The 15,117-nt window shown below is 30.3% G+C and overlaps 3 protein-coding genes across 4 annotated transcripts; 1 reads left to right on the top strand and 2 right to left on the bottom strand.

The window, feature by feature from the left end:
* Nucleotides 1-4,330: 4,330 nt before the first annotated feature.
* On the bottom strand, nt 4,331-8,684 carry LOC126883073 (uncharacterized). Of its 2 annotated transcripts, none has more exons than XM_050648292.1 (2): nt 8,578-8,684; nt 4,331-4,605 (listed from the first exon to the last, which is right to left on the bottom strand). In XM_050648292.1, exons 1-2 carry the CDS (start codon nt 8,632-8,634, stop codon nt 4,348-4,350), a joined length of 315 nt encoding a protein of 104 aa, XP_050504249.1. In that variant the 5' UTR covers nt 8,635-8,684; the 3' UTR covers nt 4,331-4,347. The 2 variants fall into 2 exon arrangements, with proteins under 2 accessions (XP_050504249.1, XP_050504251.1); XM_050648294.1 differs by lacking the exon at nt 8,578-8,684 and adding an exon at nt 4,661-5,506.
* A 275-nt stretch (nt 8,685-8,959) lies between these two features.
* Nucleotides 8,960-9,849, top strand: LOC126879292 (uncharacterized). The gene is made up of 2 exons (XM_050642364.1): nt 8,960-9,102; nt 9,299-9,849. Exons 1-2 carry the CDS (start codon nt 9,008-9,010, stop codon nt 9,795-9,797), a joined length of 594 nt encoding a protein of 197 aa, XP_050498321.1. The 5' UTR covers nt 8,960-9,007; the 3' UTR covers nt 9,798-9,849.
* Nucleotides 9,850-14,508: 4,659 nt separating this feature from the next.
* LOC126893195 (uncharacterized) lies at nt 14,509-15,117 on the bottom strand. The gene has a single exon (XM_050663153.1). The coding sequence runs from the start codon at nt 15,115-15,117 to the stop codon at nt 14,509-14,511; it is 609 nt and encodes a 202-aa protein (XP_050519110.1).

Below are 15,117 nucleotides of genomic sequence, written 5' to 3'. Positions count from 1 at the left end.
TAACGAAAAACCAAGAGAGTTCAAAAATAATTATACAAATGATCACATGCTAAATAAACCTTTCACAATGAACGAATTACAACAAGCTTGTAAGAAAAGAAATAATACGTCTCCCGGAATAGACAACATCCATTACCCAATGATTGCTGAGATTCCATTTATAACTAAGCAGCGCTTATTAGGCATTTATAACAGTATATATACAAACAAGTCGAACATACCAGACGATTGGAAAAAATATTTAATAGTACCTATTCTTAAACCTAATAAACCTAGAGATTCTGCAGACTCCTACAGACCTATTGCATTGGGGTCTTTTATAATGAAAACGTACGAACGACTTATTAAAAACAGGTTAGAACACTGGCTGGAGAAAAATCAATTATTATCAGCAGTCCAATATGCATTCAGAAGAGGACGTTCAACTCAAGAAGTTACAACATCATTTGTTACTGATGTACAATTAGCATTTACTCGTAACAACTCAATATCCTGCCTATTTTTAGACATTAAGGGAGCATATGATGTAGTTAATCTAGACATATTGACAGATAAATTATACGCCATAGGAATTCCAGAAGGGGTTATTGCGAACTTAATGAAGTTATACCGTGATAGAAAAGTGTATTTAAATATAAATGGAGTGATAGGTACGCCCAAATCAACATCAATTGGATTGCCTCAAGGAAGTATTTTAAGTCCATTATTGTTTATTCTGTACACTGCTGATGTTACTAGTTCTATTACCGAAGAAACTAGAATACTTCAGTACGCAGACGACTTTTGCATTTATACGGAAAAGAAGTCGATCGAAGCTTCAATCAATGCATTAGAAAACGCCACAGAAAGAATTGCCGAATGGTCACAAAGAAATGGATTCAGCATCTCTCAAGATAAATCAGTCATGTGTTCATTTACGAGAAGACGTTATCAACCACCAAACCAAATTAATATAGGACCTTTCACATTCCCATATAAAACATCTGTTAAATACCTTGGCATAATTTTAAATCAAAAGCTCTCTTGGAAAGAACATATTCATCATTTGTCAAAAAAATGTGAAAACGCAATAAATATACTAAGAGCTTTTAGCCACACAAAGTGGGGAGCCGATCCAAATATATCACTAATCTTCTATAGAGCACTAATACGTTCAGTGATTGACTATGGTTGTATTTTATATGGAAATGCAAATTTAACTCAATTGGAGATATTGGAAAAAATAAAAAATAAGTGTTTACGACTTTGTCTTGGATGTATACAAAGCACACCAACACATATTTTAGAAATTGAAGCAGCAGAGCCTCCTTTGCATCTTAGACGGCAATTTTTGTGTGATGTTTTTATGTCAAAACTCCTAGCACAGAAAAGATCTGAGAAAATACAAAACCTCAATTCAAAAATAGATAGTCCCTTCTGGAGACGTAAAATTCATCCCAAAGTAATAAGCAGTTATCAGCTATTAATCCAATTTAATAGCGAGGTTTACAGAAATGACATCCTTCCCTTTTATAATTGTGATTATAACCTATTAGAACTACAAATTCCTTATTATTATCTTAATATTGAACCACACGTTAATCAATTTAACATAAATACGTTTGTTGAGAAAACAATTCTGAAAAGATGGCCGGAGTCCGATTGTATTTATACAGATGGATCCAAATTCGCTGAGTCAACTGGATGCGCCTTTTACCATTCAAATGAAAATCTATCCAAAAAATTTAAACTTTCAAATCAAATGTCTAGTTATACTGCTGAGCTCATCGCAATTCTTCAAGCTTTGAGGTATATTAATATCCATCACAAGAATAAGTTTGGTATATTAACAGATAGCAAAAGTTCGGTAGACACAATAGTACAAACTAAATTATCAAGCACTTCATCAGTAGTAATTATAAAAATTTTAGAAACAATCCAGTTACTTACGAATACAGGTAAACAAATTTCTTTGGTTTGGATTAAGGCTCATTATGGAATTAACGGAAATGAAATAGTGGATAGACTTGCCAAGGATGCTACTACAACAGGGGAAACGATAGAAGAACCATTAATGCCAGTCACTGATCTACGACAATGGTTTAAGAAAAAACAAATGGAGCAATGGCAACTGGAATATGATATATCTCTTAAAGGTGTACGATTTCATGATATCCAACCAAAAATTTATAGAAAACCGTGGTTTAACGACATTACAAATCGTCACTTCATTAAAACCTTAAATAGAGCAAGGAACAAACATGGTTTATATCCAGTTCACAAAAATAAACTAGGGTTGGCCACTTCTCAAAACTGCACATGCGGGGAGTTGGGTACTTTAGAGCATGTGATTTTCGATTGCGCAAACTTCCAGATGCTGAATCAACAGTTATATAAGAATCTACAAACAGTAGGAGTTACTCTCCCCACCAATTTAAATTCCATTTTATGTACACGAAATATAAATTTGTATAAAATTGTTTATAACCACTTAAAAAATATGAAAATTGATATTTAAAAAAAAAATATATATATAAAAAAAAAATTAAAAAATATATATATATATATATATATATATATATATATATATATATATATATATATATATATATATATATATATATAAAAAGAAAAAAAATAATAAAAAAAAATAAATATTAAAAAACAATAAAAAAAACAAAATAAAAAAAAAAACAAAAAAAAAAAAACAAAAAAAAACAAAAAAATCACAAAGAAGGCCTAAACCTCCGCGAGGATGAATCGGGTTTAAGTCTTAGCGCGAAAGAAAAAAAAAAAAGAAAAAAAAAGAAAAAAAAAAAAATTAATATCAATTAGTGGTTTAGTATAAGTATTTAGTAATAGTGTTTTATTAGTATGTATTTTTAATGTAATGTATGTAATATATGTTTGTGATTATTAAAATATAATGTATATCAGTTAAAATTAGGAAATTGTGTCTATGAAAATAAAAAAAAAAAAATTGAGCTGGCCAATTGGTTCAAACCAAGGTCATAAATCTAAACACACACACACATACCGCTACGCCTACTAGGGACGTGTAAGATATTTTTAAAACTTTACGAGCTACAAATATGGAAATACCGATTTAAATTTGCCTACTCAATTCAGTACAAGGATCATATACATCAGTATTTGTACTCAGTACCACTAATAGACGGAGAGCTAGAGCCGAAAAATCATCGTCATAAATAATATGGAGTTTTTCCTGTGAAATGTGTCCATTGTATATTGACAATTATGACCCCTTTCAGTCTGACACCTCAGTGGATACAGGACGTAGCAATCAGGGATTAAAGGAGAAAGTTGGTGCAGTCATTAAAGGTTTTCACCTCGTATTTTGTTAAACCTCCATCGATTTGCATGAAAATTAGTGACTAGTTAGAGCATACCTCAAGAAACAAAACTGATTTATTGCCACTTGCACTTTTACCCTGGTAGTGAATACCACTCCTTCCCGCGGGTGAAAACTATTTTATTAAAAATAACCCCACAAATCGATCGAGGGACAAATTTTAAATAAAATTTGTTATATCATGTTATTAAAAAAAATCAATACTTTTTGACCTATTAAAGATCAAAGATTTGTCTATTTAAGAGCATATTCGGGAAGTTACGAATGATAAAAAGAACATGTTAATTAATTTTATGTTACTAAAATATTATTTTTATATTATTTCGATATTTAATTGAATTTTCTTTTCATTATAAACTGAATATGTCCAGAAACTGGGAGTGTTAGTAGTATAGCAGACGGGGTTCTAACTCACTTTGGTAACCTGTCCATCAGGGTCTCCGAAGCTGATGGACAGAAGAGCCTCCTTTGACCTTGGGGGTGTACAAGAATTACAAGAAGTGATCGTCAATGACCAGAGGGTTGTAAGAAGTGGTCGCTTATCTCTACATCTCTTCTTCTTTCCCGAAGAATTGTCACCTTGTCACCTGTCTCACCTGTATTTTCTTTGTCTTAAATGTTATGAAGAAGTAAAAGAAGCGGTCGGCAATGACCAGAGGGCTGTGTATTTGACCACCTTGTATATCGAGTGCAAAACTCATCGCTTATCGCTTCATCTCCTCTTCTTTTAGTTAAATTTGTACAGGGTGATCGAAATTTGAGACTTTAAAATTGTTTTTGTAGGTGTTGGTGAGTAAAAAAAGAACTTGTGTGACTTGCTTAGTCGTATCCAACCCAGCCTAGCCTAGCCTAGCCAGATAGAAATGTTTTAAATTTGGAACTTAAAGAAAAAGCAACGTACCAAATCTAAAAGTTTATTATACAAGATCGATCAATTTACATTTTTTTTTTTGAGGAACTGAAAGAAAAAACAACGTACCAAATCTAAAAGTTTATTATACAAGATAGTTTAATTCATAATAGTGATACACAGCTATGTCGTTCCATAAGGTTGTTTTAATATCCATCCAATACGACCACGTCACCTGATCAATGTACCGGGCCCAAATTAAGTCGTCTCTGTGTAGTGGATGGTCATCTGGTATTTGGGCATTGTAATTTTTTCTATAATTAAAATCTTCATCGGACAAAATCTCTTCTTTAATTTTAAGTACACCCACACCAGAAGCTGGTAATGGTCGATGGATTAAGGGCTGAAATAATAAAAAAAATTAATCACTAATAGATGAATATTTCGTACTAGTGTACCTTTTTATGAATCAGGCATAGTTTCATAACAATACATATTAGTGTCCTTGTGAATTTCTAAGGATCTGTCACAAAAACAAAAAAATCTCTTACAATCAAAACATGGTATTGTTCCATATGTTTTTGTATCCCAGAAGATTGTAGGTAGAGTTTGAGGTATTATGGTTTTTTCAGTCTTAAATTTTAATTTTACAAATCGTTTTTGGTCTATGAAAACTGCCTCCCATTTATTTAATTGAGACTAAAATAAAAAGGAGCTTTATTTAAAAACATATTTTATTCAATGTATAAATACCGTACCAGCTGAGCTTCGTGTTGAGTGGCTGTAGATTAATTAAAAAACGATTTACAAAATTTTATAAAATAATAATAATAAATTATTTATCATTGAAACCCCATGGAAGAGTGTCAGGGGATAAATAATTTATTATTCTCTTATCATCGTATGGACTGAGTGCTACCTTTATTTGAGACATTGTATAAACATCATGCTTTTTCGAAATGATTGAATTTTGGTAAATTTCCACTATTACTTTATTAAATAAACTTGCATAATAATCATCATATGACAGTTCTTTTAATGCAGATTTTTTGATTCCTTTAGCCTTTTTTATTTCCGCTTGCTGATTTAAAATTTTCATAGTGTACATTTTCGAACGTAATCCTATGAAGTGTGTCATCAATTCCCCTTGGTTCTCATCTTTCATGAGACCTAATACTTTTTTATTCCGTAATGGAATACTATATACATTATCCTCTTTGTAGTCTGATGTGTCAAATTTGTCAATATCTTCTTTAATATGTTTATATAAATCATCAACAAAAAACTGATATATTAAACTATCTGTATCGGTATATAACAATTTTGCTTGATCTTTAAATTTTTTTATGACATAATTATAATGAAAGTCATATAAAATGGTTTTGGAAATATCCAAAATACACATCCCTATATATATTGGTTTATTAAAATTGACTTTTTGTTTTGTCATTTCAATTATTACAGTCTGTTCATCGAAAATAGTACAACTATGAAAATTAGGTTGTGAGATATAGAAATTTGCTCCATATCTTCCATTATATTTGTTAACAATTTTTATTTCTCTATGTTTTCTTACATTTTCAATACTTTTTCCGTAAGGGGCATTGATAAAAAGTTTAAATAAGTTTTTTTCAAATTCATTTTTGCTTTTCTTTCGCAAGTCAATGTTTAGATCAATATATTTTTTTAACCAAGGGGATTGTTTAAATTTCAAACATCGATGAATTTTTATTATTTTCAAACCTAAGCTAACAATCTGTTTCAAATATATATAATGAATAACATATTTTTTTTTATCGTACAATGTGGTTAATAATTTAGGAATTGTTGAATTAGAAGATGGTGGGATTATGTGTTCAGGACAAAGAGGCAAATCTTTATGTAAATTAAAAAGTTCTTTTGGATATTCGATGTCTATCTCAAGTATGTATCCATATTCTCCATCATTGGGACAATCTAATATGTTTTCCTTATAAATATCAGTCAAATTAATCCATTCAAAGCCTGCATATGGCAACGCGTAACTCATCGCTGTACCATAAAGATTATTAAAATCCCAATATATTAGATAAGAGACTTCTTTATCAGGATTGTATTTATCTTTCATATATTTATTATTAGCTTCTCCATATCTATTACTACATTGTGAAACTCCTCCTCGTTTTGCTTTTTCAAAAAACAAAACCATCTCACTCTCTCTTAATAATTCCAATTCGATATTGGTTACTTTTAACATAGCATCAAAGGCTAATCCTGGTAAAGTATAATAATGAAGACTATCCAATCCATAAGTTTTTAAACACATAGATCGAAAATTCTCAAAAATATCAGTCAAAAGTAGTACGTCTGTTTTTAAATACAATTCTGCATATTCCTGCAGGTTTTTTATCTGAAATCTAGTCCAAACGTTGCAGGCATGTTGATAGTCCTCTTTAGTAATTCCCTCGTTATTGACTTTACTATAAAAATCGTCAATAGATGGAAGACAAGTGACCTGTAACTTCTCCCAACTGTCTAAATACTCATAAGGGAAAATACCCTTTCTTTTAACCAAATTAAACTTCGAATCATCATTAAAATATCTGCGTGTAATATTTTTTTGGTTATCATCTAGATATGAGGAAAGTTGATCTAATGAACAAGACATAAATCTAAAGGAATCAATAAATCTAAAACTAATATTAGTGCCATGGATAAATTTGGTAAATGATATATACCTCTCTTTGTTTATCGGTAATAGTGATAGATGTCCTTTTATATCAGAGTTAAGACTTTTAATTAAAAAATGGGCGTCGTAGCCAGAGAGATTATGAAATGTGACAGGAATTGTGTACGAAGTCCTATAATTACTGGAATTAAAATCTTTCTGTTCTTTATCAGTTAATGTTATAACTTTTTGAAATTTTTGAAATAAATTTTCTCTATATATTTTCCAAGCAATCTCTTCCAGTTCTTTTACAAACCATGTTTGACAATCACGACCCGTATATATTTTAAAATAGGATAAAGAATCATCATAAGAACATTTAAAATAATAAGCTATACTGAAAGCTTCATGCTTTTCAGTGAAACAAGTTTTCAAATTAATATTATTATTACATTTGGTAAGAATACTTTCAAGATCTGCATATATAACGAACGGAACACGTTCTTTGTGATTAAAATTTTTAAATTTCATTATATAATTTTTTTCGGTAGGTAAAACCATTTTAACAGAATTTAGCTTAAAACAATCGTCTAAATGATTTTGTAAATATGTCTCACTACTAAAATGATTAAAACATCGCTCACAAAACCATTTTTTATTTCGAATGTTCCCAATGTTTTTACCACATAATCTTGAAAAATGTTTAATATAAGCAAAATGAAATACCCTCTGTTTTATGTCCTCCTCCTCATCATTATCATCACTTACACTATTCTCCATGGCATTTAATACAAGTAGATTTATACGAGGAGAAAAATTTGTCTGGCTAAATATCAAAGGTAGAATTTCGTTTCTTGTTCCTAATGTAAAGACATTTATAGCAAGTTTATTTAATTTTTCAAATTTTGGAATATCTTTAAGATCAATGGGAAAACTGATGTTATTAAAGTTTAATATTTTACTAAAGTGAGGATAGGATGATGTTCGGTCAACATTTTTTGTGGCAGGATGTAAGGCAGCAACAACGGACCAAAGAAAACAATAAGGATCAGAATTCCTAACATTAATTACACTTCTAGTATTTTTTATAGACTTAGGTAGCTCAACGTATGTTGAAATACCACCAAGTAATGGATCATATTTGTTTATATTAACTTTTAAGTTTAAAATGTGAGATAGTGCCCATCCACTGTCTTTTTCTTGAAAATCTTCAAACTTTCTTAAAACTCGATCTATACAATTGATTTTATACCAATCCTTTATGTTTGTATTTTGATCAATTATTTCATTTTTCGTGGAAAAATGTTTAACAGACGTTTCCCCATCTTGAGGTTTGATGAAAAGTCCATAAAAAATTACATTAACTTTTAACATACATGAAACTAAATTTTTCTTAATTTGAACTGAAAAACTTTTAAAAGCCTTTTCCATAAATAGTTTGGGGTCTTTATATTTTAAATTTATAATAACGCCTGTCTTAACTCTGCTATTAAAACAAGATTCCAAATCCTGCCACAATAACCCTCTATTACTATTTTTTCTAACATGTAATCTGTTTTTAAAATTTTCTACATAGGTTTTAAGGATGGACATGTTCGCCTCTACACAATGAAAATTTCTAATACAGGTAGCCCTATTTTTTATACATTTTTTTAAAAGTAAAATTTGTTTTTTCAAATATTTTATATATTTTTGTAAATCAGTTTTAGTTTTAATTAATCTACTTACTGTTTCAATCTTCTTCACCATTTCAGTGGAAATTTCATCGATCACTTTAGCACTCATGTTGACCAAAACGTTATACAGACCAAACCGTTATACCAATAAAATCCTGTATTTATGCATTTCAGAAAAAAAAATACAGTGACGCATTTCTACAACACGCTATTCAACGTGATTATATTATCGAAAACACATTGAAGGTTAACGCTGACGTTAATACATTTTTAAGTCAAATAGTTCACGAAAATACATTATATGCAGATAAGCACATTTTATTCAAAATAAGCAAAGTTTGTAATAATAAACGTTTTAATGATAAACATGTTTTCTGCATTTCAATAAAGATCAAATAGGTCAATTTCTTACTACTTAAACTCGTGTAATTTTAAATGAATCCATCAGTTAGTCAGTAAACGAATAACTAAACACTAGCAAAATGACCGGAGTACCTTGTCAATTAGTGATTATTTCCGAGGATCCAGATAACTTACCAATAAAGGACGCCTTTGTTATTGTAAAGCAGTTATTTATGTAAGTATTTTACTTATTTAATTTTTTATTTGTTCTACATGATTTTATTTCGGTTTAATTTTTTTTTTATTATGAATATTTTATTGGAGCATTATAAGTTATTCCAGATCATTACATTTGTAAATTTTATGTTCTGATTTGATTTCTGATTTTCTTTGAAAGACTGTTGGTTGATTCTGTTTTTTTTTTATTTCAGATATGGTGTAGAGGATGTGTCACTTAAGGGAGATAAAATATTTGTCAAACTATCGTACTCACCTAATAATAAGACATTAAAAAAGAAGTTTGGATACCTTCCAATAAGGTATATGAGAATTAAAATAGACAACGAGGAGGAGTTCCATGTACTGGAAGATATCTGCAAAAGATACCGCTTCAACCTTCTGGACGATGAGGTGGAGGAATTTGAAAGGTACCAAGAAAAAAAACAGCTGGTGGGTATAAAGCGACCATTTCTTTCTCCTCCTCCTCCTCGTCCTCCTTCTCATTTTGGTCACTCTTCTCTTCTACCAATGACTTCATCTTCTACACCAACGAATTCAACTGCTCCACCAACGAATTGGGCAACAACATCAGCAGAATCACCAGCAAAAAAACAAAAACGAAAAATGACGAGGACGACGACATCACAAAACCCAGAGGAGGTACTAGATCTTGACGAACTTAATATAGATCATTTCCTGAGTCAGAAATAGAAAAATTGGGAAAAAGTATGTAGATTTATTAAATAAAATGCGTTTTTAATTATTATCTCTTTTATTTCTCATTTACACCTTTTACTTGATTAAAAAATAGTGATCAATCTTTTTGCGATATCGACCATCATTTATGTCGCTATCTTTGAAAATGGATAAGAATCCGTAATTTTCATTCCAACATATTGAACATATTTTTTTTAAATCTTCAAAAGTCATATCTGTTCCAACGTGATCGTTGTAAATGTGTTTTAGATTTAAATCGTCTTGTTTAAATACAATTAAAATATTTGCATTGTCTCTTATAAGATGCTTAGGTATTTTTGCATAACTCTGACTCAAATAAAATGGATCCACCTGAGAATGTCGAGACATGCTAAAATATTCCCGAATAACATCTTGGTTGTCACACGCAACATCATCAAAGATAAAAATGGAATTGGGCTTCGCTTCAGATGGGTGCATTATATCAGTACTTCCACTGTAAGTATAATATCCTATTCCTTTAATTGGTTCTAATAAAGTTTCTAAATATTTGTACTTTGGTTGCATTAATGATTTTGAGTAAATATACACATTTTCAAATTTTACTCCATTAGCATGTTCCAATAAACTTATCATCACATTGGTCTTACCACAATTTGAAGGACCAACTATAAGACATCTAATAGTTGAAGGAAACAAAACTCCATGCTTTTTAAATTTATTCTCAATTGGCTCCAATAAATTATTCTCCACATCAAGCGTAGTCTTTTGTTTTACAAGCTTCATGTCTGGTATCAATTTGAAAATAAATGTGTTGTGCATCTATTAATAAAAGACCATTTTTAATTTTTATTATTTATTATCAACATTTTCTACAATATTTATACCAATAATGAATATTAAATACATTGTTTAGAGCACATTGCAAATTTTCATTGGTATGTTGAAAACACGTATGAGCTTTAAAAATATGTTTCATAGTTTCATCTGAAAGTATATTAGGTTCATCTTCTACACAATCAATGCGGTTTTCCATGAATTGTTCCAAATATTTCTTTGTTTCATGATTTCTCACCAATATTGTTTCATCCAGTATGTTGTCGTGTAAAAATTTTGAGATGTCTTCATATTTTAGATGAGTATCACAATGCCACGATTGCCAACTTAAACCATGGTTTTGAACAAATTGTTGTTCGATACATTTCATATACGATTTATTTACCATAGCTTCTGTTACTGGTAACACAACCATTCTGTGTATCATCTTTTCTGTAGTAGGATCTAAAATAGCAATTTCCCTGCAAAGAAAGACATCTTCCGCAGGAAAAGAGAAACCTTGGATATCTACAATGAACATGTTTTCACTCTCGATATTCTTTAACAACCAACAAAATCTTGCAAGTGGAATGTCTTTTAAATATTTTTCTATTATCCCCACTTCTTATATTACATCACTTTTATTTATCCAAGAGTTGTGAGAATCGTCAAAACCTAGCCACTTGACAAAAACTTTGTTTCCTTTTTTCTTCAATATTTTTTCTACTAAATAACTATCTTTGTGTTTAACTTTCTGCAATTGCTCTTTATAAAATCCTCCTAGAATTTCTTCACCTCTATAATCTTTTAACAAGTATGTAATAGGGTTCCCAAGTTTTATTTTATAAACAATGAAAATTTCATTAGACCAATTTGGATTGTATTTCTTGTCAAAAACTCCTCGATATTTTGAAATGCGTACATGATCACCGATATGAAATTTTTGACTTTCCAAATCAACCATTTTAATGTGATTGTATACAGTATTCAACAATAATTTTTCATGTTTCTTTTTAACATCAACCGGTTTCATGCCTATTGTTGTGTGAACTTTGTTATTGTATTCATTAACAACTTGATGTAAATTATTAATCCATTTGTAGTTACCATTGAAACTAAACTGTTTCCAAATCTTTGATTTAATCGTGCGAATAACTCGCTCAGCAATCGCAGCCTTTTTCTCACTGTATACATTGTAATGATTAATGTTATATTTTTTCAACAATGTTTTCATATATGGATTAAAAAATTCCGTTCCCATATCTGTTTGAAGATTATTTGGTGTTTGTTCTTTAAACACATGCTCCATACATTTAGCTACTTCGACACCTGATTTATTTTTCAGAGGTAAAGCCCATAAAAATTTTGAGAAACAATTTATTACAACCAAGATATATTTGAAATCTCTGTTTGTATTTGAATACTTTTGCATATCAATCAAGTCAGCTTGGAATAAATCATTAAGAGATTTTATAATAATTCTTCGTCTTTTAAAGTTAATTCTTGCAGGTTTGTGTAACTCATTAACAATATCTCTTTTAACAGACATGATATTTATTCTATAATGTTTGCCTCTTTTAGTTCTTCAATAATTGAATTTATTTCATTTGTATGTCCTGTATGCCCAGCTAACTGTGATGATAGTAATAACCTCAATCTAGCTACAAGTTCGTTTGGATCATCCCAGTGGACGTAATCTATTTTATTGTTGTTTACTTCCATAAGTAGTCCTTTACCTTCTGTTATTGGTGCAATTATTTTTTTATATTTTTTTAATTTACTACCATCTATCTGTTTACTTGATAAATAATGTCTTCTGTGAGCATTCGTAGCTACAACTATTTTTGCATAGTTATTTACATCTTGATCTGTAAAATTAGCTGGGTGTTTCTTAAACAAAAGCTCATATAATCCAGACGTACCTTTATATCTTTTGTTTTTTAAAAGAACATCAGCACCATCTATGTTGATTTCGGAATTCCCAATCAGCAGCTTTTCAGATGTTTCATCAAATCTAACTCCATATTTATGATCAAATTCTTTATTTAAAAAATCAGCCTGCATCTCTGTAATATATTTCCTAGGTAATGGATCATACTGATCCAAAAAAAGTGTACGTTCCTGGTTAGCTTCAAATCGAGTTTCAGAGTTTTTATCATTTTTAATCTGTTCTTTTATATCATCCACTTCAATGTTTTCTAATATAGAGTTTTTAATATCACTTGTTTCATAAATTTCATCATCATCCACTTCAATGTTGTCTCCTTCTGCTTCATCAATTTCATCATCCACTTCAATGTTGTCTTCTTTGATTTCATCATCCACTTCAATGTTGTCTTCTTTGATTTCATCATCCACTTCAATGTTGTCTTCTTTGATGTCATCATCATTTTTAATGTACCTTAAAGGTTCATATTTGGTTGTTTCATTTTCAGAACCTGAATTCTTATTCAACTTGGTCTCAATATTTTTTAAGTGTTTTGTAATTGGATTAAATAAATCTTCTTGGATTATTTGTCCTTGCTTTAGTTGTCTCAATTTACTTTGAATGTTTTTTCGTTTAGTTATAAGTTGTCTCTTTATATCCTTATTCATTGTAGGGCTCGCAACCTCTGAACAGCTTTGAATCAGGTCTCGAACAGGTCTCGATCAGGTCTCGATCAGGTCTCGATCAGGTCTCGATCAGGTCTCGATCAGGTCTCGATCAGGTCTCGATCAGGTCTCGATCAGGTCTCGATCAGGTCTCGAACAGGTCTCGATCAGGTCTCGATCAGGTCTCGAACAGGTCTCGATCAGGTCTCGATCAGGTCTTGAACAGCTTTGATCAGGTTTTGATCAGGTCTTGATCAGGTCTTGAACAGGTTTGATCAGGTTTTGATCAGGTCTTGAACAGGTTTGAACAGGTTTGAACAGGTTTCAAACTGGTCTAAATATATTTGTTCGATATCAGAACAGTTATGAAATTATTTATTGTGTACATGGTGTTAAATAAGTATTACACAAAAAAAAAAAAAAAAGTAAATATTTTTATTGAGAAACAATTATTTATACAAATGAATACATTTTTAATGCCCTATAACGGATCCTTGAGATTCCATAAGAATGATGATGATGATTAGGAACGTAGGTAAAGTTTAGTTTATGTTGGGGTTTAACCGTTCCATTTTTATAAAGATATTCTATAGCACTTATATCATCGTTGCTCAGTTCTTGAGGACGGCGTTCTAGATATAATTTATTCATTATCGAATTGTAGTTTCGGTTATCGGTTAGCCCTAAATAGTGACCAATTTGGTGCGTTAAAACCAATTGCAAATTAAAACCTGGTGTCTCAAAGTCGTTTAGTTTTAAGTTCCATAAAACATTTTTTAATATATGTATTTCCCCACATGGAATTTGATTATTCAACGTAGGAACTATTGTATGGGCTATTTCATTTCTAACATTTTGAATGTCAAAAAATAACTTACATTCCTCGGCTGGTAAACATAAACCTGTTATTCTATGGGTATGCGTATCAAATAAAATTGATAGCTTTGGTGCTTCTTCTGCTGTACAATTAACTTGCTTAAACTTAATTCCACTTGCATTGCTCCATGTATTGATAGCTTTATGGACTACTCTAGTAATTGAAGAGTCTGCATTTAAAGTACACCATGTTATTCGTTGCCTATTAATAATAAATGGTTCTCTAAAAACGTTAAACGCAAAACACACATTTAACAATGCGACGAACCAAAATATTTTGTGTAGTAACATCTTTGATGGATTTTATTCATTTAACTGTTTATGAGATTGTTACCGGCTTTTATATCATAAAATTGTAGTGTCAGCAAAAAAAACAATATTTTTTTTTTTAAACTTTTTATTTAAAAAATTACATATTTATTTCACAATAGATAAAATACAGTTAAAACATTTGAACTACATTAGTTAGCGGATTATAATTAACAATACGGTCATGTATAATTATACAATAAGCTGCTGTATTAACTGGTATATTCTTATTGGTTTCAATTTCTATTCTCATATCAACACTTCCCGACTTAACTGATTCATTTTGTCTGCTGCAGTCAATAACAAATATGGGGGCAAAAGAACCAAATTGCTCCAAACTAAGACATGGATCTCCAACTTTATAATAGTACGACTGTTGAAATTGTGCATACATTTCATATGCAATGGCATACTGTTTCTTATCAAAGTTCAAGTTCAAATTGTCATACGGGTACATTTCAGAATTTAGAAATAGTTTTAAGTTTGTAATATTACAATGATCGAAATGGCTCGCATCTTCTTTTATGGCATTCTTTTTGGCAGTCTGTAAAGCAAACAAAACAAATCGTGGTCTTTCTAGTAGACTAGTAGTTTTTACGTTCCAGTTAAATTTCATTGTTTGTGGTAGTAGCGGAATTTCATGATATTCCCAACTTCTGTATGCAAGTTCTAAATTAGATCCATTTTCAATAAATTTGTATAAACGTAACTTTTCCGAATCTGACACTTGAATATGCGGCAT

This window comes from Diabrotica virgifera, chromosome 1 (assembly GCF_917563875.1).
Source record: "Diabrotica virgifera virgifera chromosome 1, PGI_DIABVI_V3a".
Lineage (NCBI taxonomy): Eukaryota > Metazoa > Arthropoda > Insecta > Coleoptera > Chrysomelidae > Diabrotica > Diabrotica virgifera.
This window is presented reverse-complemented; position numbering and strand designations above follow the sequence as displayed.